The sequence below is a fragment of the Mobula birostris genome, chromosome 12, assembly GCF_030028105.1.
Source record: "Mobula birostris isolate sMobBir1 chromosome 12, sMobBir1.hap1, whole genome shotgun sequence".
Classification (NCBI taxonomy): Eukaryota; Metazoa; Chordata; class Chondrichthyes; order Myliobatiformes; family Myliobatidae; genus Mobula; species Mobula birostris.
Genome location: NC_092381.1, coordinates 49,233,214 through 49,258,524, shown reverse-complemented (window position 1 = coordinate 49,258,524; position 25,311 = coordinate 49,233,214). Strand labels below are relative to the sequence as shown.

General features: G+C 41.8%; 2 protein-coding genes and 1 long non-coding RNA gene across 5 annotated transcripts in view; 2 read left to right on the top strand and 1 right to left on the bottom strand.

The window, feature by feature from the left end:
- The window catches only part of LOC140205910 (uncharacterized), a 32,684-nt gene extending 32,036 nt beyond the window's left edge, over positions 1-648 (bottom strand). The window contains exon 1 of the long non-coding RNA XR_011887996.1: positions 484-648. This is a non-coding gene — a long non-coding RNA (uncharacterized lncRNA). The remainder of the gene's footprint in view (positions 1-483) is intronic.
- On the top strand, positions 489-13,464 carry mrpl55 (mitochondrial ribosomal protein L55). Its single transcript, XM_072273774.1, has 3 exons — positions 489-963; positions 6,079-6,280; positions 11,863-13,464. Exons 1-3 carry the CDS (start codon positions 923-925, stop codon positions 12,007-12,009), a joined length of 390 nt encoding a protein of 129 aa, XP_072129875.1. The 5' UTR covers positions 489-922; the 3' UTR covers positions 12,010-13,464.
- A 129-nt stretch (positions 13,465-13,593) lies between these two features.
- Positions 13,594-25,311, top strand: part of slc5a9 (solute carrier family 5 member 9) — a 52,088-nt gene continuing 40,370 nt past the window's right edge. For 2 of the 3 annotated variants that reach the window (XM_072273773.1, XM_072273771.1), the window contains exons 1-3: positions 13,594-15,493; positions 16,297-16,368; positions 22,301-22,405. In XM_072273773.1, the coding sequence (XP_072129874.1) occupies positions 15,392-15,493; positions 16,297-16,368; positions 22,301-22,405 (279 nt within the window). In that variant the 5' untranslated portion in view covers positions 13,594-15,391. The remainder of the gene's footprint in view (positions 15,494-16,296; positions 16,369-22,300; positions 22,406-25,311) is intronic. The other variant, XM_072273772.1, reaches the window with a different exon arrangement.

Below are 25,311 nucleotides of genomic sequence, written 5' to 3'. Positions count from 1 at the left end.
CATCATTCACTTTTCCCCAATGTTCACTCCTCTCTCCAAGGGGCTGAGGCTTTGAAGACTGCCCTGGTTGCTGTGCTCTGTGCCAGCTAATATGATGAACCATAGGAGTAGGAGTAGGAGTAGGCTTTGGGGCCTACTCCGGGGTTTAGATCTAAAGATTCATTTAGGCTTGCAATGTTGTTGCTCGCTTCTATTGATTGCATAATTTGTATTTCACCCCCTCCCCCTTCCCTTTCTCTGTGCATTGGTTGTTGGTCTTTATTTTATTGTTTTAATTGCATCAGGTGGCTTAATTGTTACAGGTGGCTGCCTGTAAGCAAACAAATCTCAGGGTTGTATAATTTATACATTCTTTGATGATAAATGTACTTTGAAACTTTGGTCCACTAGCCTCTCCTACTAGATTCCTTCTTCTCCAACCCTTTGCCTACCCACCTGGCCTCACCTATCACCGCCTAGCTATCCTTCTTTCCCTGTGTCCACCTTTTTATTCTGGCGCCTTCCCTCTTCCTTTCCAGTCCTGATGAAGGGTCCCGACCAGAAACGTCGACTGTTTATTAATTTCCATAGTTACGGCCTGACGAGCTGAGTTCCTTCAGCATTTTGTTTGTGTTGCTATCACGGCAATGTCTCCCTGGAAACAGAATGAGATCGAACCGGCCAATTACGACAATTAGCCAGTTAGCAATATAGTATTCTACATTTATTTTTTGCAGGGAACTGGTTTTCCATGCAAAAGTAATCATCTGTATATTCACGCATTTGGTAAAGCTCATGGCAATAAACATGAAGGGATCCGAAGGCACGGCGGTGTCAGGAATGGGTTATTTACCACAGCGGACCACGAAGTGGGAACCTCAGTTACAAGCCTCTGCTGCGCTGGGGACCGGGTTCCCGTGTTGAACGCTTCCGGAGTCGGTAAATGGCGATCCCGTGGAGCGTACGGCTGCGGCAGTTTGCAACGTAAGTATCGGCGTGGGAGTCAGTGGAATGGCGGGCGGGGTACAGCGGTAACGGATTGTGCAGGCGCAGATCGGACTCAGCGCTGGAAATGAAGAATATTAGTCACAATAGTGCACAAAGTCAGAGAGCCATCGGGACTCTGGCCTGCTGCTGAGGGCATCGAATCGGGAGGTATTGGGGGTGGGGGGATGAAAAGTCTTTTTGCGGCACGATCCTTGGAGTTAAACTTCATCTCCTGCTTCTGCCATGTATTTGAATCCTTTGTTGAAGTTATGCTCTCGGGTCAATTGCAATTGATCTCCACATGCCAGGTGTAGATGTGCCTCAATTGTATACTCTTCCCATGAGGTTCATCCTTATCTGAAAACTTAAGGATTTGTTTTAGATTAGATTAGATATTAGATTCAACTTTATTGTCATTGTGCCGAGTACAGATACAAAGCCAATGAAATGCAATTAGCATCTGACCAGAAATGCAAACAATAGTGTTATTTACAAAATAACTGCAAAATAAGTGATTTGTGATTACTAGCAAGAGAAAATCTGCAGATGCTGTGTGTTATGATTACTTTTTCCTAAGCATTCACCCATTGACGAGTCTGTCACCTGACTAGGCTCCTGTACAGCCCCTCCTCTAGTTGAACTATTTATTTACTGAGAAGAATCCCTCTGGTGCACCTGACAAATTCTGCCCTGTCTAGATCTCTTGCCTCTGTCTACATGGGGTAAATTGAAGTCAGCCACTACAACAACCCTGTTACTTTAGCTCCTTTCCCTAATCTGGGGGTCTGTAGTATAATCCCATCAGAGTGATTACACCTTTCATATTTTCGAATTCTAAAGAAGTTTAGAATAGAAAATTAAGTAATAGAAAAGTTTAATTTCATCTATTGCAATGCTGGTAAATGTGTTTAATGAACCAAATGCCAATTCATTAAATGGTTGACTATAAAATAAATCCCCTGTGTTTATTACATTAGATCTTAGCCCCATATCTAGTTTGGTGCAGCAGTACAGTCATAGAATTGTACAACATGGAAATGGGCCCAACAGTCTGCTGGAGGAACTCAGCAGGTTGAACAGCATTTGTGGGAGGAAAGGAATTGTTGACATCTCAGCTCAAATCTGGATGCAAAGTTTCAACCGAACAATTCCTTTCCTCTGCAGAGCTTCTCCAGAGGTTGTTCCCCCAGCTTCCAGCATCTGAAGTCTTGTGTCTCATGGAAGTAGACCCTTTAGACCAACTTGTCCACGTCAGCCGAGATCTCTACTTGAGTTGGACCTATTTGCCTGTCATTATCCCGTAACCCAGCCTCTACTATCCATGTACTTGTCTGATTTTAAACTTTTAAATTCTACCAACATCTACTACTTTCTCTGGAAGCTCATTCTCCCACCTTCTGTGTGAAAAGTTGCGCCCCTTTAAACCTTTCCCTCTCACCTTAAACCAATGCCTTCTGATTTTCTACTCCCATGCCCTGGAGAACAAAACTGTTACCATTCATCTTGTGTATGCCTTGCATGATTTTATATACCTCTACAAGCTCACCCTCAGCATCATAGGCTCAAGAGAAAACAAAAAAGTCACAGTCTCCTTGTTACTCAAGTTCTCCAGTCCTGGTAAAGTTCTTGTGAATCTTCTCAGCATCCTTTCCAGCTTAATGTCATCCTTCCTATAGTTGGAGATGTTATACTTTGTATGAGATGTTTTGCTATTATAATGTTTCAGGTTGACAAAAGTTCTGAACATTATCTTAAAGAATGTGAGTTGCTCCCAGTAATCTCAATATTTATTCTTAAACTAATGTAACGCGCTGTAAGGTTTCACTGCTAATCTAATTTTTTTTTTGTAATGTTCACTGCTGAAGTAACAGTTTCTCTGTAGCAGCAGTGTTTGAGGTAAGGACGGACAACAGCCGCCTAACTTATATCCTGACCTCAGCGAAACTGGATGCCACAGGCCATCGGTGATCGGCAGCGTTGTCTGCCTATGATTTCAGACTGAAGTACCAGCTGGGGAGCCGGAACGTTGATGCTGATGCTTTGTCCCGACGGGTGCATGAGGGACTGGACATGGACGAGGAGTGGGAGAGCGTTCCTGCCCCTGGGGTGAAAGCCATGTGTCAGTTTGCCATCACCGTGAAGGCAGAGGAAAAGGAAAGGCCGGATCAAGCAGTGGATCAATTGGGGGCTTCTGATGACGCCATACCCCAAGTTTACTATAACCTGACTGCTCTGAAGACAAATCAGCTGCTGGAATTGAGCTCTGGGGAAGGGGCAGCTGCTCAGCAAGATGATCCGGGCATTGGCACTATTTGGTCTGTGGTTGAAAAGGGAGACATGGCTCAGGCGGAGAAGACGAAACATGTTTCGGTGCCTCCATTACTGAAAGAATGGCCTTGGTTGGAGCTGAAGAACCAGATCTTATACTGGGACATGTCACCCCCGGACCAACCTCGGCGTTGCCAGCTAGTTCTGCCCGAGAAGTATCGGAGGATTGTGTTGAAGTCACTTCATAATGGTTCTGGACATTTGGGGGTGGAAAAAACCTATGGATTGCTCAGAGACCAGTTTTACTGGCCCCGAATGAAGTTGGGAGGTTGAGGAATACTGTAAGTCATGTATTCGCTGCATACAGCGGAAGACACTGCCTACGCGGGTAGCTCCCTTATCCCATTTACAGAGTGCGGGGCCTCTGGACCTGGTGTGTATGGATTTCCTGTCCATAAAACCAGAGCCAGCAACATGGCGAATGTCTTAGTCATCACGGACCACTACACCAGATATGCTCAGGCTTTTCCTACCGAGGACCAGAGGGCGACTACAGTGGCAAAAGTGTTATGGGAGAAGTATTTTGTTTATTATGGCCTTCCCAGGCGGATACATAGTGACCAGGGACAGGATTTTGAGATCAGACTCATCTATGAGTTACTGGGCATGCTTGGAGTTGAGAAGTCGAGGACCACGCCCTATCACCCACAGGGCGATCCCCAGCCTGAGAGGTTTAATTGGACCTTGCTAGACATGCTTGGGACCCTGGAGATCAGCAAGAAGAGCAGGTGGAGTCAACATATTGGGCATCTGGTTCACAGTTACAACTGTACGTGAAATGAAGCTACTGGGTACTCGCCATATTATCTGATGTTTGGGTGCGAGGTGAGGTTGCCCTTTGACCTTTGCTTTGGGATTGACAGGGGTGACTTACCACCGAAGCCTTATTTGAAGTATGTGTCTGATATGAGGGGAGAGCTGAAAGGGGCTTATGAATTGGCTGGGGTCGCAGCCACCAAGCAGAATCGAGGAAGTATGATCAAAAAGTGAGGTTCTCCCAACTCCTGCCGGGAGACCGAGTCCTCATAAGGAACTTGGGGATACCTGGAATGCACAAGTTGGCTGACCGCTGGGCGGCCACACCCTAAGTGGCGGAGCGTCAGATGCCAAACCTACCAGTTTTCCGGGTGAAACCAGAGGAAGGCAATGGTCCTGTCAAGATACTCCACCAGATCCACCTGTTGCCCCTGGGACGAGAGGTACAGGTAGACCCAGAGCCCGACTTGGAGCCTACACCTAGTAAGAGGACTCTGCGAAAATGTGGGGCGACTGCAGGGCCCACAGCAGGAGAGGCTGGACCGGGCCCCGTCCATGAGAGGGATACTGATTCGGAGAATGATGATCTGGATGTGTGGTACATGCTGCTGTTCGCTAACTCCCCATTGACTGAGGCAGAGACTCCTGGCCCTTCTTCCACTGAGTCAGGTGAAGTGGAGGGGTGCTATCTGTGGGCAGCCTGGGTTACAGCAGGACCCTGAAGGAGAGAAAGCGGTGCCTGGACACGGGACAGGGGGCTCTGAGTGGCAGGGGGACATGAGTGATAGATCGGGGGGAGGACTCGCCAAGTAGACCCGAAGAATCCACAGTCGTGTCTGAGCCTGAAGAGTTGGGTGAGGAGGTATGGAGGTCTCAGAGAATTAGGAGACCACCGGATAGGTTGGCTTATGTGGCGACTGGGGAACAGGGCGTGATCCCTACTGTTTTGGGGAGCTAGGTCACTGCCTTTTGCACCTGGATTGGGCTTTGTGTTTTGCAGGAAGGGTTGGCGAACTATCTCAATGTCATGAGGACATGACTAAATTTGGTTGGGGGAGAGTGTAACGCGCTGTAAGGGTTCACTGCTAATGTAATGGTTTGTTTCTAATGTTCACTGCTGAAGTAACGGTTTCTCTGTAGCAGCAATGTTTGGGTTGTGGCTGGAAATAACAGGACTATGGATGCTTGTTAGCCAATCAGGATTTTGTTGCCCTGTCTGGTGAATCTGGAAGCAGTTGATTTTGCGGGCTTTTGCCAGAGAGAGAGAGAGAGAGAGAGATGAACAAGACGTGAATGGAGAGAGTTGGTAGACCGCCGGACAGGGTCTCTACTAACTACATTGTCAAAGGAAGAGTTATAAAGCTTAATTGTTTAATTGCATATTGTGTACTGTTATTTTGGGGTACTGATTTGTAACGGGACACATCGCGCAGCATCCACCCAAACGAGAGTTCTTAAGTTTGGCCGGGCAGGGGGTTATCACCCCCTATATTAAGCCACTAGGCGAAGCGAGTGTTACAATAATATTAAATGGACTATTTATCTAGTCCTTACTGGATTATGGTAGCTTGCTTTGCAGTAATTGTCTGCTATGAGATAACGTGCACTTTGAAAGCACTTTACCATATCATGCTGTGGGATGTCATTGAGTAATTCAGCACAGAACTGAAACTTTTAGCCATTATGTCATGCACATATCTATACTAATTCCACTTACCACCACTTGGCCTATAGCCTACTAAAGTTATGAGACAGAGCAAATTGGTACATAAGTGCAAGCCTATTATTTCCCAAAGGAGTATTAGAAAAATTATGACTGTTTGGTAACACTGTCTGTTTTGGTATAATCAAAGGAGCCAGAACAGAATTTCACTTCAGAAGTCAATTATAACTTTGTCAGTTCAATAAATACTTAAATCTAAAACTTCATCATGATAGAAGTTCTCAGTCGGGCTTGGGTATAATGAAGTTTGTGGTTAAAGTGTTTGGGTAATATTTAAATTTTTTTGACAATTTTTTTTTGCATAGTTTCTTACAGCTAAATGCTTCTGAAAGGTTGCTTCCTGCCACATGTCCTTGGCAAAATCTGCCCAAACGAAACAATTCAAATAGAACGTCAGTAGTTCGCATTGGAAGGCAGGTCTACACCAGGATGTATCCTGTTCTGCTGGTTCGACCTGATGGTTCTACTATCAATATCCGATACAAGGAACCCAAAAGAATTATCACTGTAAGGATTTACCAATTAATGTTTAACTTGAATTAAGTTCTTTTATAAGTTGTTACATACCTCATGGGTATCTTGTGACTGTCTTATGACCATGAGGTAATTGAGTATCTTGTGAGCATGATGTAATGGTCTTATGATGGTGGGGTGATTTAATTTTCCCGCCAGTGTGAGGTCACGTGATGACATGTTCCCAATAGGTGTAAAGGGAAACCCTGTTGTGACGCAGCTAGTTTTCAGTTTAGTTCGTCAGTTACTCCGTTATGCTGCGTGCTCCGGACCACACCTGGACCCGACCAGCGAGGCCCACCACGTTCCCGGAGATCCGCGGTCTGCTACTGTGCCAGAGCGCTTGGAGACACGGCCCATTCCGACCTGCACCTCTCCGGAGCAGACGACCACACAGAAGAGACGGCGGAGACCTCAAGGTGCCCCAGACGCTTCCCCGGAGCGACCACCGTAAAGCCCTGTTGGTGGCCATCCAGTTGCCGGAAGTGAGGCCTCCGCCGCCGACTTCGGAAATTGAGCCCAAGGCTCGGCTGGAGCGGAGGCCTCCGTAACCATGACTCGACTTACGGACTTGTTTCAGCCAGGAGCCCGGCCATCCGGGATTAAGTGTTGGCTTCGGCGCCCAACCCAATCGACAGCCTGGGTCCCCGGCAGCTGGAAGTGGCAGCAGAGCCTCCCCTGTTACTTGGCCCGACCCGGAGCGCACGATGAGGCGACCGGCCAATCGATTCCCGCGGGACCCATCCACCAACATCAAAGAGCTGACAACAACACACTGCATCGATGGAGTTCTGGATAGATGCACTACTTACCGAGGAAGCGTGGGAAAAGAGCTGGGCTGCTGGTCAGATTGAAGCTGAGGGGCTTCAGGGTCCGTATGCCCACCATCCTTCTAGCTAATATGCAAGCCATAGAGAGCAAGGTGGATGATCTTAAAGGGAGACTCACCTACTGCAGGGAGATGCAGAACTGCTGTGTATTCTGTTTCACCGAGACCTGGCTCTCCCCTGCCACCCCTGACTGTGCCATCCGACCGGAGGGATTTTCGATCCATCGGATGGACAGCACGGTGGTGTCTGCCTACTGATCAACACTGGGTGGTGCTCTGACACAGTGGGACTGACAAGCTCCTGCAGCCTGGACCTGGAACACCTGTCGGTAAAATGTCGTCCCTACTATCTGCCACGGGAATTCACCTCGGTCATACTGACAGCGGTCTACATTCCCCCCCAGGCAAACGTGAAGTGTGCTCTGAACCTACTGTATGCCAGCATCAGTGAACTTGAGACCAGGTATCCGGAGGTTTTGCTCATTACAGCCGGGGACTTTAACCAGGCCAACCTCAGAAAGGCGCTGCCAAAGTTATACCAACATGTCTCCTGCCCCACTAGAGGCCCGAATATACTTGACCACTGCTACACAGCAGTCAAGGATGCCCACTGTTCCGTCCCATGACCTCACTTCAGAAAATCGGACCATCAAGCCGTACTCCTCCCGGCTTACAAACAGAAACTGAAGCGGGAGGTCACGGTGTCAAAAGTAGTGTCGCGTTGGAGGAGGAAACGGATGAGGTCCTCTGTGACTGCTTTGAATCGGTGGACTGGTTAGTATTCAAGGACTCGGCAGCTAACCTCGATGGGTATGCCTCAGCTGTCACGGACTTTATTTGGAAATGCACGAAGGACTGTGTGTCTCGCAAGACGATCCGGGTATTCGCTAACCAGAAACCTTGGATGAATTATGAGGTCAAGTCCCTTTTTAAGGCTGGAGCTGCAGCTTTTAGGTCCGGGGATACCAGTCGTTACATAGAATCCAGGCGTAAACTCCGGAAAGCCATTAAGGGCGCTAAGAGGCAATATCGAGCCAAGTTGGAAGCCCAGGCTAACCAAAGGGATGCCAGTAGACTATAGCAGGGTCTAAATGAGATCACTGGGCGCAAAGAAAAGGCTGGGAATATCAATAACTGTGGCGCTTCTCTTCCTGACGAACTTAACATATTCTATGCAGGATTCGATCAGAAGAGGAGCGCCCCCCTCGCTCCGGATGAACCGAACCTGGTGGCATCGAGATTCATTGTCACCGAGGAGGACGTTAGAAGGGTCTTCCTGAAGATAAATCCAAGGAAGGCAACGGGCCCAGATGGCGTCCCAGGACGGGTTCTCTGGGCCTGTGCAAGCGGGCTAGCTGGAGTGTTTGCTGACATCTTCAGCTGCTCCTTGCTTCAGTCTGAGATCCCCTCGTGTTTTAAGAAGGCAACGATAATCCCAGTGCCAAAGAAGAGCAAGGTGGCATGCCTGAATGACTATTGACCTGTGGCTCTGACATCAACTGCTATGAAGTGCTTCGAGAGATTGGTTATGGTACACCTCAACCACAGCCTACCGGTCAACCTCGGCGCTTTGCAATTTGCATACCGGAGCAACAGGTCAATGGCAGATGCCATCTCTCTGGACCTACATTCCTCCTTAGAACACCAGGAGAATAAAGACACATACGTAAGGCTCCTTTTCATTGACTACAGCTCTGCCTTTAATACCATCATTCCAAATAAATGGATTCCTAAGCTCCAGAACCTGGGCCTTAGCACTCACATCTGCAGCTGGATCTTCAACTTCCTCACAGACAGGACCCAGGCTGTAAAAATAGGGGACAAGCTCTCCTCTACAATCGCTCTGAGCACCGGTGCCCCAGGAGGCTGTGTACTCAGCCCCCTGCTGTACTCACTGTACACCCATGATTGTGTAGCCAAGTTTCCATCACACTCGATATATAAGTTTGCTGATGACACAACAATTGTAGGCCGTATCTCGGGTAATGATGAGTTTGAGTACAGAGAGGAAATTAAGAACCTGGTGGCATGGTGCGAAGACAATAACCTATCCCTCAACGTCAGCAAGATGAAGGAATTGGTTGTTCACTTCAGAAGGAGTAGCGGACCACATGACCCAATTTACATCGGTGGTGCACAAGTGGAACGGGTCAAAAGCTTTAAGTTCCTCGGGGTCAATATCACAAATGACCTGACTTGGTTCAAACAAGCAGAGTTCACTGCCAAGAAGGCCCACCAGCGCCTTTACTTCCTGAGAAAACTAAAGAAATTTGGCCTGTCCCCTAAAACCCTCACGAATTTTTATAGATGCACCGTAGAAAGCATTCTTCTAGGGTGCATCACGACCTGGTATGGAAGTCCCAAGACCGAAAGAAGCTGCAGAAGATTGTGAACACGGTGCAGCACATCACACAAACCAATCTTTCGTCTATGGACTCACTTTACACCGCACGTTGTCAGAGCAGTGCTGCCAGGATAATCAAGGACACGACCCACCCAGCCAACACACTTTTCGTCCCCCTTCCCTCCGAGAGAAGGTTCAGGAGCTTGAAGACTCGTACGGCCAGATTTGGGAACAGCTTCTTTCCAACTGTGATAAGACTGCTGAACGGATCCTGACCTGAATCTGGGCCGTACCCTCCAAATATCTGGACCTGCCTCTCAGTTTTTTTGCACTACCTTACTTCCTATTTTTCTATTTTCTATTTATGACTTATAATTTAAATTTTTAATATTTACTAATTTTAACTATTTTTAATATTTAATATTTGTAATCCAGGGAGTGTGAAGCACAGAATCAAATATCGCTGTGATGATTGTACGTTCTAGTACCAATTGTTTGGCGACAATAAAGTATAAAGTATTCGTCTCATGACGCAGTTTCGTTTTAAAGTGGAGTTCTACTTTCTATTGTAAGGTAAAATCATTGTCCCAGCAGTTTCACCAGTCGCTGCCAGCTTTGTTTGGTGTATCTTTGATTTACCTTTACAGTAGTATTGGAGAGTGAAGACCTTGCTAAGGTACGGGAATTTGAAGGATGGAATGAAGTTTGAGTCATTTGGCGGTTTTATAAAGGATCGACCTTATTGAGTCTTCGTTCAGAAATAGTGACCTGTATCTGAGATAACTCCTGCAAGAACAGGGAAGTTTGTGCAGTGTTCACTTGCCAGAAAAAGGTCAGTTCCTTTAAGCCATTTTATTTCCTTCATCGTGAGTCCTTTGGAGAATCAGCAGTAACATCACGTCTTTGAAGAAATCCGTTTCCAGAGAAGTCTCTCCTTATTGACTGTGTAAGTCACTTGGACTTTCGAATTTACCATTTTAAGACTGCGTTCGAATTTACCACTTTAAGAATTGTTTTCAAATTTACCCTTTTAAGAACTGTTCCAGAGTTGCCATATAGCAGTTAACTTCCGGTTAAGTTAGTTGTTTGAATACTTTTCTCTATTGTTGAGCAGAGTTTAATAAATGTTTGTTTATAAAACTTGACTCAATTCTACATACATTGTTGTTGATGCCGTAACAAAGTAGTATAAAGTTTAGAAGAGTTTCATAATATTTCCAAGAAATATATGCTAGAACACACTAAAATAGGAACAGGGGTCGTGCCACCAGGCCCCCACCATTTTATGTGAACGTGACTGATCTGTGCTGGCCTCGATTTCTCTTCTGCACCATTTCTCCAAAACCCAGTATTCTGCAATCTAAAAATTATTTCTTGGCCTCTACTCTAAATACCCCTGATTATCCAGCTTCCAGCTGGGGCAGAGATTTCCAAAGATTTACCAACCTCCAAGAGGAAAAAAATGTAAAGTTTATTTCAGTTTTAAATGACTGGCCCCTTATCATGTTGTTATCACCTCTTTGCTTGAGACTCTCCTACTAGTGTGATAAGGAACCACGAGTCCATACTTCTGTTTCTTTCATTAGGGCATTTTCACAGTTTTTAACTTAACTAATTTAATTTTTTAATTAATATTACTTGAAGTTAAATGTCCTCTTTAAACTGATGTTTTTTTTAATAGATCAGTGTTGTTAGTTTAATATAACCTTGAGACTGGGCACTATAAAGTAAAAGGGATGAGTGCAAGTGCCTGTGAAGATAATGAATTTTCTTAAACTATATAATTTATCATTTATATTGTGTTGTTTTCCTACCTCCATGCATTCCAAAACCTGGATATGGAATGAGCTGTGGGCAGTATAGTCCATTGAGAAGACAGATAGGCTGGTGAAATGGAAAGATGAGATTTAATTGTGAGGAATATTGGTAGGAAGACTGAAGAGGAAGTGTAAGCCAGAAAGCACAATTCTAAATGGGATGCAAGGACAAAGGGGTTCAAGGTGAGATGTGTATTTTTCTTTGAAAATGCAAGGGTTAGTAAAGAAGATACATGTATTTATACATTCTTACTTCATGGGTTTCTAGGTTCTTCAGTTTTCTCCTACATACATAGGTTGTTAGGATTAATTGATTATTTTCAATTCCCCTAGTAGTGGTAGGTGTTAGGAGAATTGCGAAGGAGTTGATGGGTATGTGGGAGGGAATAATTACTAGGAAATAAATTAGAGGAATGGGATTGCTCTGAGAGACAGGTGTAATAGCTTCTGTGAAGAATATTTTGACACAAAATATATCCTTTATCCATTCACATATGCTTGTAAGTACATTATGACTATTGTTGTGACACAGGTATTGGGTTGTTTGCCATAATTTTGAGAATACTCTGAAAATGATTTGTTACAGATGCCAGTGGATGTTTCTCTTCTACCAGAAGCTGAACGGAAAGCAAGAATGCGCAAACGTGGCCCCAAAAAAGTCAAAGTAAAAGAGGAGCAATTTGAAGATGAATTTAAAGTTGAAGATTACAGCAAATTCTGGAAGAAAAAATAATCTTCAGATTGTTGGGATTTGGAAAGGCAAAGCCATTAGTGAAAGACTTGACGTGTCAACAGCACTAGAATGGCAGATTGACAGTGCTCATATATCATATATAAGTCTCAATACATTTATTGATGATTTAGTGAACTTTGTATTTCTATATGAGCATGGGGAATAAAGCAATGGATTCTTATTGTATTTCTAGACCAGCTGCTAGGAGAAATGTTTTTGAATATTAACAAATTGTTGTCCTCCAACTATCATATGCCAGCTTAGATTCCTTCCCCTCCCCCGACCTTCTTATTGTGATTTCTGCACCCTTCCTTTCCGGTACTGATGAAGGGTTTCAGGTTTCAGCCTGAAATGTCGACGACTGTCTACTCCCAACCATTGATGTTGCCCGACTTGCTGAGTTCCTCCAGCATTTTGTGCACGTTGCTCAAAATTTCCTGCATCTGTAAAATCTCTTTTGTGGGCCCAAAACTTGTAATACTCCCAGTGCATTCTGACCAATACTGTATAAAGCCACAGCATTACAGCCTTGTGTTTATGTAATATTTCTTTCTATGCCTTTTCTGTCTACATTATAAGAATTTGACATGCATGTATTTTGATAAACTGCTCAGTGCCACAAAGAACTAGTTAAATTGGCTTGAGCGTTATGTTAAACGTTTACAATGTTATTAGGCCATTTAACTGAAATATTACAGTTAATTTCATTTTATTATCCTAGAGATAGAACAATATGTATAACAATTACAATCTTAGTAAATGAACGAATAATAGTTTTGGTACTAAGATTACAGTCTCATACTTTGTGATCTGTTGTATATTGCTTTACTCGGATAGAAACAGTTATAGAAGAGTGGGAAGAAATCAGCTAGTCAGGCAGCATCTGTGGAAGAAGAAACCAGTCAATGTTTTAGGTCAGTGACCTGACCCTTCCCCAGCATCACATCAGTTCTGAGGAAGAGTTGCTGATCTAAAGCATTGACTGGTTTCTCCTACTTATGTTCCTTAACTCAGAGTTCTTCCAGCATTTCTGTACTTTTTTGCCTTGGATTCTAACATCAGCAGTGTTCCTTGTTTTCTTTTACTAGGACAGGAGAGTGCTGTGAATGCTTTGGCCTCATTAACATAAATCATGCCACATTTAAAACAGAAGTATGATTTTGTTTTAACACTGACAATGTGACAAAAATGGAAGGGTGGAAAATTAATTACATGGATAAGTTATCTACATAGTTCATTTGCAGTTTAAAAAAGGCCAAAGAATGCCAAAGTTTACACATGCTATAGAATATATGATGGCAAAACTATGGAAATTGAATTGAGTATTATGTCTGCAACTGGTCTCTCATTAAAGTTTGGAGAATATTTGAATGAATGTCAATATTTGTTATCACACTGCTTTGATTACTTAAACAAGCTCCAAACATTGTGAAATAGGAAATAAAAATTGTACCCCCAGAAGACTTTGATTTGTAATATCTACTTAAACATAGATTTATTGCAGTTTTAAAAATACAAATTTAGAATAGTGCTTATAAAATATTGATTGTTGAATTAAGAAATATGTAAATGCCCTTTATTACCAGTTAAACTATCAAAACTGCCGAACTGAACTAATACCATTCTGCATTTGGCTCATATCCCTCTAAACCTTCCCTTCTAAATGCCTTTTAAATGTCATCATTGTACCTGCCTCTACCACTTCCTTTGGCAGCTTGTTCCATTTATTGCCGCATTCTGTACTGTGTGTGGGGAGGGGAGGAAGTTGCCCTCAGGTACCTGTTAACTCTTTCCCTGCTCAAGATAACAAAAATCCTGACAGGTGCTGGGAGGAGGCTGGCTTGCTAAAGATGCTGAGAAGAACAGAACAAAAGTGCAATGAAAAAGAGCATGAGATTGACACCCAGTGAAAGCATAGCTGAGACAGCTTTCTAGCAATATGCTTTGGATATGAGAAACAGTATTAATAAAATAGGAGTGTTTGGAAACAGCCATCCTCTGAAAGGACAACTTGATGAGGAAAGTAGAAACAGGCATCTTTAACTGAAAGAAAATGTGTTTTGTTTACCCATTCACAAGGGAATCTGCAGATGCTGGAAATCCAAAGCAGCACATGAAATGCTGGAGGAACTCAGGAGATCAGGCAGTATCTAAAGAGTAAACAGTTGACGTTTTGGACCAAGAGTCTTAATCAGGGCTATTGAGCAGTAGTATCAAAACTACGCCCTCTAGTTTTGGGCTCCTGTGTGGAAAAGACTGGCTACTTAATTCATCTGTGCTCTTCATGAGATAATAAGCTCTATAAAGTCATCCCTTGGCCTCCTACACTCCAGAGTAAAAAGTTCTAGCCTTCACAGCCTCTCATAAACCCAAGCCCTCCAGTACAAATAATAATCTCGAGCATTTTTGCAGTCTCATCGATTCAGAAATAGCTTCTTTCCCTCTGCCATCAGATTTCTGAATGGACATTGAACCCATGAACACTACCTCATGACTTTTGCACTACTTATTTAACTTTTTAAGTATATATATTACTGTATTTTACCATTTTTATTAAGTATTGTAATGTACAGTGGCATAACAAATTTTGGGCTATATGCTAGTGATATTAATTCTAATTCTGTAAGATGACATCCCAACTCCTGTACTCAATACAGTGAAGAACACCGGACACCACCTTCACCATGCCCTCTTCCTGTGTTGCCACTTACAAGAACTATGCAGCTGCACTCCTCAGTCTTTCTGTTCTATAACACTCCACAAAGCCCTGCCATTTACTGTGTTAAGTCTGACCCTGGTTCTTACTAAAATGCAAAACCTCACATATACCTGAATTAAATTCCATCTGCCATTCCTCAGCTCCCTACCCAATTGATCAAGATCCTGTTGTGATTTTAACTAACCTTCACTGTCCACTATACCACCGATTTTGGAGTCGTCCACAAACTTACATGATTTGGAGAATGAGCAGATTCAGACTTGCATGATTGTTTGTCTTAGTAGTTTGATGATGGCATCTGAAAAGTAACAATTCCTGAAAGATTCATAAATTTAATTAGTCTCAATTTTAGTTTTGCTTCAAGCTAAACTAAAAAATATTTTTAAACTAGTTTCCTGTCATCATCTGAAACTGCATCAGATCCATGTTAATAGGGAGTTGTTTTGCCTGACAGCAATGTACAACTAAAACAATGGGCTTTTCATGGGCTTGAATTTTGGTATGGTCATCCAACAAGAAGCTTAGCAGATTAATAAAACAAAAGTGATTGCTACATCTTGGCAATGACTGTAACACCTTACTTCAATATGTTAATAATTAAATGTGTCCAAAGTTCAATTTCAAAAGAACACAGCTTACAAAATTCAATAGTGAGACTACAGAATGGAACCGACTCCCAGAGTTTCGAGAATATTTGCTTTGGAGATACCAGATATAATTGTGGTTGTTATTTACTTTGTATTTGTTATGTGTGTTGGAATATGGGTGAGTGCAGAGTACTTTGGAGCAAGCAGTTCTCAAAATGTGATAGTTGTACCCTTGAACTGTGACGTTTTTAGAGTTGGTGTTTAAATATCTTCCACTTGATGTTTATACTTTTCAACTTGAACTTATTATCACCGCTGAAGTTTAAAAACCCTTTGATGTATTTTGATATGTCAGTATAGTATGATATGGTTATAAACAAACTGCAACAGTTACTAATTTAGAATAACTAACATAATTAGTTGCCTGAAATAACATTAATTTTGCCTAAATTTGTCTTTTCTTATAACTTTAGCTCTCTTATTTTTATTGGTATATATTATTTCAATGACATGCGTAAAATCAATTGCTGACTGCCAAACTTCTGTTCTCAAAACTTGCTACGTTGTTAGCGATTACATATGGATTGCATTTAAAAGTTTGAACCAAAATTAATCTTTATGTTACAATACACTGAAAATTAAGCTTGTGAAAATTTCATTAATTGAACTATGCTGGAATTAAGGCAAAATATGAGAAACAGATTACAATAATTTTTGCTGAGTAAGTTTATGCCTGCTGGTTATTTCTTGGCTCATTTGATTAAACTAACATTTAAAGAAATATAAAACCAAGTATGAATTTAGAAAGCTAAAGAAATGCTGTAATAACATTGATTTGAAACAGTTCATGATTTCTGAATATAAAATCTTAAGTGTGTTCCAAAGGCCTTGGTGCCTACAGTTTATTTTTAACTGGTCTATAATTCCTTTTCATTTTGGACTTTGATTAAGAGAATTGACATTCAAATCTTTCTATATTAGTCGTCTATGAGAGCCAACCGGAACACTGTGGGAGGATATTTCCTTGCAGGAAAATCTATGACATGGTGGCCTGTAAGTTCATAAATATAATTATTTTTCTGAAGTAGGTTAATATTGGTTGTGGATTAGTACAGTGTTCAATCAGTGACAGTATTATGCATTTTGTCTTGCTAAATGTTACTATTTTTCCAAAGTTTCAAAGAGCATTTATTATCAAAGAATGTATAAATTATACAACCTTGAGATTTGTTTGCTTCCAGCCAGTAAGCAAACAAATCTCAAGATTTTTAACACTTAATCAAAAAATAGCATGAACATTGACTTCTCAAACTTCCGCTAATGCCCCACCTCCCCCTCGTACCCCATCCGTGATTTATTTGTATACACACATTCTTTTTCTCTCTCTCCTTTTTCTCCTTCTGTCCCCCTCACTATACCCCCTGCCCATCCTCTGGTTCTCCCCCCCCCCCCTTTTCTTTCTACCTAGGCCTCCTGTCCCATGATCCTCTCATATCCCTTTTGCCAATCAACTGTCCAGCTCTTGGCTCCATCCCTCCCCCTCCTGTCTTCTCCTATTATTTCGGATCTCCCCCTCCCCCTCCCACTTTCAAATCTCTTGCTAGCTCCTCTTTCAGTTAGTCCTGATGAAGGGCCTCAGCCCAGAACGTCGACTGTGCCTCTTCCTAGAGAAGCTGCCTGGCCTGCTGCGTTCACCAGCAACTTTTATGTGTTTTGCTAACTTTTATGTGCAGTTTTGTCAAGGATTTTGTCAAATTTTAGAGGAGACCATTCAGCTATCATGCTTGTTCCAGATTATTCCCATTCACTGTTCTTTCCCCATAGTGAATGTAATATTTGAATTCCTAGACCATAAGATACAGAGTAGAATTAGGCCATTCAGCCCATCAAGTCTGCTCTGCCATTTCATTCATAGGTGACTTATACCTGTCAAACCCATTGTCCTGTCTTCTCGTAACCTTAGAAACTCTTACTACTCGAGAGCCTATCAACTTCTGCTTTAAATATGCCATAAGACATAGGAGCAGAATTAGGCCATCTGGCCCATCGAGTCTGCCACTCAATCATGGCTGATCCTTTTTTTCTATCTCCTCCTCAACCCCAGTTCCTGGCCTTCTCCTCATAACCTTTGATACCATGTCCAATCAAGCACCTATCAATCTCTGCCTTAAATACACTCAATGGCCTGGCCGCCACAGCTGCATGTGGCAACAAATTCCACAAATTCACCACCCTTTGGCTAAAGAAATTGCTATGCATCTCTGTTTTGAAAGGACACACCTCTATCCTGAGGCTGCACCCTCTTGTCCTAGGCTCTCCCACCATGGGAAACATCATTTCCACATCTACTCTGTCCAGGAGGCCATTCACCATTCAAAAGGTTTCAATGAGACCTCCCCCCCTCATTCTTCTGAACTCCAGTGAGTACAGACACAGAGTCATCAAACATTCCTTGTATGATAACCCTTTCATTCCTGGAATCATCCTTGTGAACCTCCTTTGGGCCCTCTCCAATGCCAGCACATCTTTTCTAAGATGAGGGGCCCAAAACTGTTCACAATACTTAAGGCAAGGCCTTACCAGTGCCTTATAAAACCTCAGTATCACATCCTTGCTCTTGTATTCTAGACCTCTTGAAATTAATGTCAACATGGTATTTTCCTTCCTTACCACTGACTCAACCTGCAAGTTAACCTTCAGGGTGTTCTGCACAAGGACTCCCAAGTCCCTCTGCATCTCAGATTCCTGTATTTTCTCCCCGTTACAAAATTGTCTGCACATTTATTTCTACTACCAAAGTGCATGACCATGCATTTTCCAACATTATATTTAATCTGCTACTTTCTTGCCCATTCTCCTAATCTGTCTAAGTCCTGCATCCTACCTGTATCCTCAACACTACCTACCCCTCCATCAATCTTCGTATCATCTACAAACTTGGCAACAAAGCCATCTATTCCATCATCTAAATCACTTATATGCAGCATTAAAAAGAAGTGGTCCCAACACCGACCCCTGCGGAACATCACTAGTCACTGGCAGCCAACCAGAAAAGGATCCTTTTATTTCCACTCGCTGCCTCCTACCAATCAGCCAATGCTTTAAACGTGTTAGTAACTTTACTGCAATACCATGGGCTCTTAACTTGGTCAGCAGCCTCATGTGTGGCACCTTGTCAAAGGCCTTCTGAAAGTCCAAATATACAACATCCACTGCATCCCCTTTATCTATCCTACTTGTAATCTCTTCAAAGAATTCTAACAGTTTGTCAGGCAGGATTTTCCCTGCTGACTTTGTACTATCTTGTCCTGTGTCACAAAATACTCCATCACCTCATCCTTAACAATTGACCCTTAACATCTTCTTGACCACTGAGATCAGGCTAACTGGTCTATAATATCCCTTCTGCTGCCTTCCTCCTTTCTTAAAGAATGGAGTAACATTTGCAACTTTCCAGTCCCCTGGCACCATGCCAGAATCCAATAATTTTTTAAATATCATTTCTAATGCCACCACAATCTCTAACGCTACCTCTTTCAGAACCCTAGGGTGCAGTTCCTCTGGTCCGGGTGATTTATGTACCTTTAGGCCTTTCAGCTTTTTGAGCACCTTCTCTCTTGCATCCACTTCTCTTCCTTCACACACTACAACATCAGGCACACTGCTCATGTCTTCCATAGTGAAGACCGATGCAAAATACTCATTTAGTACATCAGCCATCTCCTTGTCCCCCGTTATTATTTCTCCTGCCTCATTTTCTAGTGGTCCTATATCCACTCTCATTTCTCTTTTATTTTTAACCTACTTGAAGAAACTTTCACTATCCAATTTGATATTATCTGCTAGCTTGCTTTCATATTTCATCTTTTCACCTCTAATGATTTTTTTTAGTTGCTCTCTGTAGGTTTTTAAAAAGTTCCCAATCCTCCACCTTCTCACTAATTTTTGCTTTGTTGTATGTCGTTTCTTTTGCTTTTACAATAGCTTTGACTTTCCTTGTCAGCCACGATTGTACTATTTTACCATTTGAATATTTCTTCATTTTTGAAATACACGTGCCCTGCACCTTCCTTATTTTTACCAGAAACACACGCCATTGCTGCATGTTGACATCCCTGCCAGCAGCTCCTTCCAATTTAGTTTGACCAATTTCTCTCTCTTACAACTGTAATTTCCCTTACTCCATTGAAGTACTGCTACATCAGACTTTACTTTCCTCCTGTCAAATTTACCAGTGGCTTGGCCTCAAAAGCCACCTGTAACAATGAACTCCACAGATTCTCCTTTTTCAGGCTAAAGAAATTCCCCCTCATATCTGTTCCAAGGGGACATCCTTGTATCTTGAGGCTGTGCCCTTCAGTCCCCTGGCATCAGTCCCTTTTATAGGGAGGAGATTCTCCCTCCCCCCTTTACATTCTGGGATGCATCTCTTCCACTCCTGAGCATCCTCGTTCTGTTAAATAGTTCCTTTATTTTTAACGAATTCAATATTGCTATTGCCCCCTCCATTATTACAGCATTGGTAGCATCATCTTGGTTTACTAAAGGTGTACATAATGTTGTCATACCAGACTTCAGCCAAGCCCTCTGTTTCAACAATATGATTTTTGTCTTTAATCTCTCCTTTTTGTCTAGATTTTTGTCTCTAATCACTGGTTTACTCTTAAGATATTTATGGATGACTTTTCTTTTGTGTTAAGTAGTTTTATGCTAACTCTTTGCTCCTCTTTTTAAATCATCAATGTAGTTGCCTATACTAAACTTTATTCTCTACTGCATAATGAAACCTTTTTAAACCTAATTCAGTTTTAATCTGACCTTGATCTTTTTTTACCTATCTCTTCAGCCCTTTGCCCTAAACAGGATTAACTTTAATGTTGCATTTAATGAAATGAATTGCCGCAAGCCATAGAATATTATTAAACAAAATGAGAAGCCACATATTTGCACTGGCCTAATTATTTGTAAGGTCAATGCTTATTGCTCATAATTGTCCATGAACTGAGTGGTCTTCAAAACTGCTCAGTTCATGGACAATTATAAACAAGACTCAACAACATGCAATGGATCTGGAGTTACATCTAAACCAGAGATTGTAAGATTATCTTTAATGAAGCATATTAGGGAAAACTAGTACAACAATCTGATTGTTTCATGATCACTATTTCCAGATTATTTTAATTCATTTGTGGTTAAGTTCCTATCTGCCCTGTGGAGATTTGATCTTGACGCTCTATATTCCAAGTCAAACAATTAATAGTTTTGCTATGCCATTGCAGTCCTCAAGGTATTAGAATAGATGTCCAAGTGCTTGTCTGAGAGAAATATTTAATGTAGTGCTTTCCACAAAGAGTAAAACAGCAGTGTATTTTACACAAGAAATTCCGGAATAGCAGTCTCAGCCATGTTGTTATTTTTCTACTGTATGTAGTATGTGCAACTCGCCTACCTTACATTAGACTGTCTGATATTTGTTTAGCTGGTCCTACATATTTCTGACCGATTCTTTGCTGCTATTTAGCTCTCTTTAATGCCTACACCATGTTTTACTTCTTTAATATTTTATCACAATGTTCATCCCCTGGCAGAATAATTTAAACCCTTTTCAGTTAATGTTTCATTTTCTGCAAGTATTCAAATTCAAGTTCAGTTTGTTCTCATTCATAAGGACACGTGCATACAGCCAAATGAAACAACATCCTTCCAGGCCAAGGTGCACAACACAGCACATATAACTCATGCACAACACAGAAAGTAATATTGCCACAAATAAATTAACAATTAATAAGGTGTGTATATGATGAAAATTAAAAAGTAAACAGTATTATGCTGCTGGCGCTTCATACGTAATAAGACCTGGGTGGTGGCAGGGAGTTCAGTAGTCTTACAGCCTGGGGGAAGGAGCTGCTTCCTACCCTAACACTTCTTGTCCGAATGCTACGGTACTTCCTGCCTGATAGTAGGAGGTCAAAGACATTGTTGGATAGATGGGAGGGATCACTGACAATGCTAAGGGCCCTGCATGTGCGGCACTCCTGCTAAATATCTCTAATGGGTGGAAGAGGGACCCTGATGATTTCTGCAGTATTGGTCCCATCCACAATACCCTTCAGCCTCAAACATGGTCACATTGTCCCAGCTATCTGAAAAACTCCCAGAAACACTTTCCTTTCACCAATCAATTATTCCTCCTAATGCTATATTCACTCATGCACAGTGTGAGAATTGTCTTGAGGTAACTACCTTAAAAGTCATGCTTTTTAACTCACCTGCTAATTCCTGAAAATTTTAATGTAGAACTTCGGAACTTCTGAACTTCCTTTCCGTAACATTATGTCCTGTATAGGTCACTGCATCTGGGTATATTGGGGTTTCACCCTTGTAACATTCTAATAATGCCCTAACTACTTCATGTTAGCTGCCAAAAAAAAATAAACATGGCTAACTGATAAAAAAAAACTGGAAGAGATATTACTGCTATCTCAAAGTCTGTTAAAAAATAGTTTTCTTTTTATGCTTCCTTTGATTGGCTGACTGTTTATAAAGGCTGCTGCTTTCTAGACCAGACTTTAGTTTGAAGCTGCTTCATCAGTTCGGCAAATCAAAGAACTTCTGGTTGTTTATTTGCTTGCCCATACCCGAATCAGGTTTATTATTATTTGTTTTTCTGTTATGAAGTTTACAAGATCAGATAGTTATAAAAGCTAGAAATAATGACATTAGCTCTACTGTCTTCATGATAATGATCATAAGATGCACAGGGGTAAATTAATACAGGAAACCTTATCTTCACACTAAAGAAAATAGAAAATGCCAGTAAATGTCTATATTAGTTGGATAAATGCTTAAGAGTTGTAATCGAATAATTGAATAATGATACATTTCCACAATGATGCAAGTCACAAGGAAATGCATATATAATGACACGTTTAACACTGGAACCAGTGCAGCATCTTGATTTTATCTGTTTTTGCTTCGTAAACAGATTGGGGCTTCTCTAATGTCCAGTAATGTTGGGAGTGGCCTGTTTATCGGTCTGGCAGGCACTGGAGCTGCAGGAGGCATTGCTGTTGGTGGTTTTGAATGGAATGTAGGTTTGGTTGATAGATTTACAAAATGCACACAAAATTGAATTCATAAACAACATATACTTTTAAATTAATCGATCATCCATTGTATTCTTGATCTTAGTTCAAAATCTATTCATCGAAATTTCAATTTAAATTTTAAATCAATTGCTCTTTCTAAACATTAGCCGCTACAAAATAAAATCAACAAATCTTTGAATTTATTCATCTCTGCACCCTTGTCATGATATAATGTTTATTTGAATGTGAATTAATTACTCCATTGGAAGGACAATATTTTCAGCTAGTACGGTGTTACTTGCATGGAAGAATGTGCAAACAAATCAAAATGGGATTAGAATGTCTTTACCTTGATTTTCTTGTAGGTCCTAATACAAAATCCATGGAAAATAACAAAAATAATTATTTCAACCTAATATTCAAAGTACAGCTTATATATAAAAACATTTTGTTAATACACAAATGCTCATTCAAGCTTATTTAAATGACATATATTCAGTGGCCACTTTATTAGGTACAGCAAGCATCTGTGTCCAAGTGTAAATATGACGGATGCCACATTTAAAGTAGAAACCTGTAGTTTACTAATTGCTGACAGCTGGAGTTCTGCTTTGGATAATCCCACCTCTGAGAAAACAGGCCGGAAGATAAAATATATTTTAAAATAATCAAGGGGTTTTATAGGATGAATAGTGTACTATATAATATGGGACTACTTTATGTTATAGGGACAAGTTGTTGCATGCGCTATTAGGCACGTATTGATCTGTACGTGTGTGTTCAGTTCGGTTTCAGTCAGTAAAGAGCCCTGTTAACTTAGTTCCTCTCTCCAGCGTTTTTATTTATAGCTTTGTTGTGTAACCCGGCCACTTACACAACAAATTGGCGACGAGGTTAATGAACCCACATCATATCGGAACATCATGTTTTAATTGTTAATGACACTCGAAGAAGAGCACAAGGTACGAGCCAAGGCAGAGCGAGGCTGCAAGTCCGAAACAAAGTGGGAGCACAGCTGGGGTCGGGAACGTCGGGAGACCAAGAGACACAGTTGGAACCGCAGCATGTCCAGGCGAGACAACAGCCAGCGCTGAACCCCAGGGACTGAGGGTCTGTCTGCCCCAGAAGGGAGATAAAAAGAAGCGACACACACAATAGATGGAGTGCACTCGTGGCGCTAGCAAAAAGGTGACCTGAGTCAAAAAAAAAGGGAGAACAGGGCTAAATTAACATAACAAAGATGCCGATGATTGGAACCATTACAGCATTTGATAGTAGCATTGAAGACTGGGCAACTTACATTGAAAGAGTGGAGTTACGTTGTGAGGCTAATGGCGTTATTGATGAAAAGAAAGACAGCGTTTTACTCAGTATTATGGGAGCAAAAACATACGGCCTGCTACGGTGCTTGTTAACCCCTGAGAAGGCAGCTGACAAAACGTTCAAGCAAATAGTAGACACTCTCCAACAGCATTTAAGCTCCAAACCATGGGTCATGGCCGAAAGATTTAAATTTCACAATCAGAATCAAAGCAAAAATGAAAGCATTTCTGAATATTGTGCAAATTATCAGAATATTGTCAATTTGGAGCTGGTCTATCAGATGCATTGAGGGACAGGTTAGTGTGTGGCATGCACTGTGAAACCACACAGAAGAAGCTCCTGTGTGAAAAAGACCTTACATTCGAGAAAGTACCAAACACCTCAATATCAACTGAAACAGTGGCACGGGGTGCTTCCGAGATACAATGAAAATCTCTGGAATATGCCACAAGTAAAATGTCACTGAACAGAAATGAAGGAAGAAATGTTACCATTGTGGGAACATGTCATATGACCCTGATGACTGTTGGTTTAAAGACAAAGAATGCAGAAACTGTGGCAAACAGGGCCACATTGGCAGAGTATGCAAAGCCAGTAAATAGCAGAAAAAGGACAAAATACAGAGAGAGAAGAAACCCCAGAAAGGAAAGCACAACAATGTACACAAAATGGAAGAAAGCAGTTCTGATGAAAATGACTCAGACAAAAATGAATTGTCTTGTCTGCAACTTCACAGTGTGAAAGAGGCAGATGATTGAAGAGTAATAAGAATCACTCCACAAGTGGCAGGTGTGAGACTGAAAATAGAGTTGGACACAGGCTTAGCTTTAACAGTGATCTTTGTACATGACTACAAACGACTATTTTCTCACATACCTCTGAAATGAACTAAACTACTGCTAAAGACTTACACAGGACAGAAAGAGCGTCCCAAAGGTAAAATTAAAGTGACAGTGACCTACGGAGACAAAACACAGCAGCTGAACCTCTATGTACTGGAAAATGGAGGACCACCATTGTTGGGACGTGAATGGCTCAGGAAAATCCACTGGGATTGGCACACCATCAAGGCAGTAGTTGTGTCAGCAAAGGAGGGCAGCTTGGCGGGGAAGATGTCTGCAGCTCTCCTCTCACCTATTGTCAACTATTACAACGACAAGGAGGAGCTAGACAGCGTCGACAATGAGGACGAAAACAGTATCTGTGGCCGTGACTCAGATGAAGATACAGAGAATGCAAGGGAGACAGATATTGCCAATAAGCAGGATGGTGAAGACTATCTGGAAGTAAAAGAGCACATGTACCAGGAGAAATTGACATCTCTCAAAAGGCAGCTACAGCAGTTACAGGAAGGCACTTTGCAGGAGTATCAGAAAGGGATGAAGAATCTAGATCAACAATACAAGGAAAGAATACGAAATGCAGAGCTTTTTCTGCAACTGGAGACAAAACAAGTGGAAAGGAAATATATTAAAAAGAAGAAAGCAGCAGTGAAGGAATTTGAAGATAAAAAGATTGAGTTAGAAGAAAGAAAAAATGATTGAGAATGAGAGGCTAACAATGGAACTCACAGGAGATTCTTTGG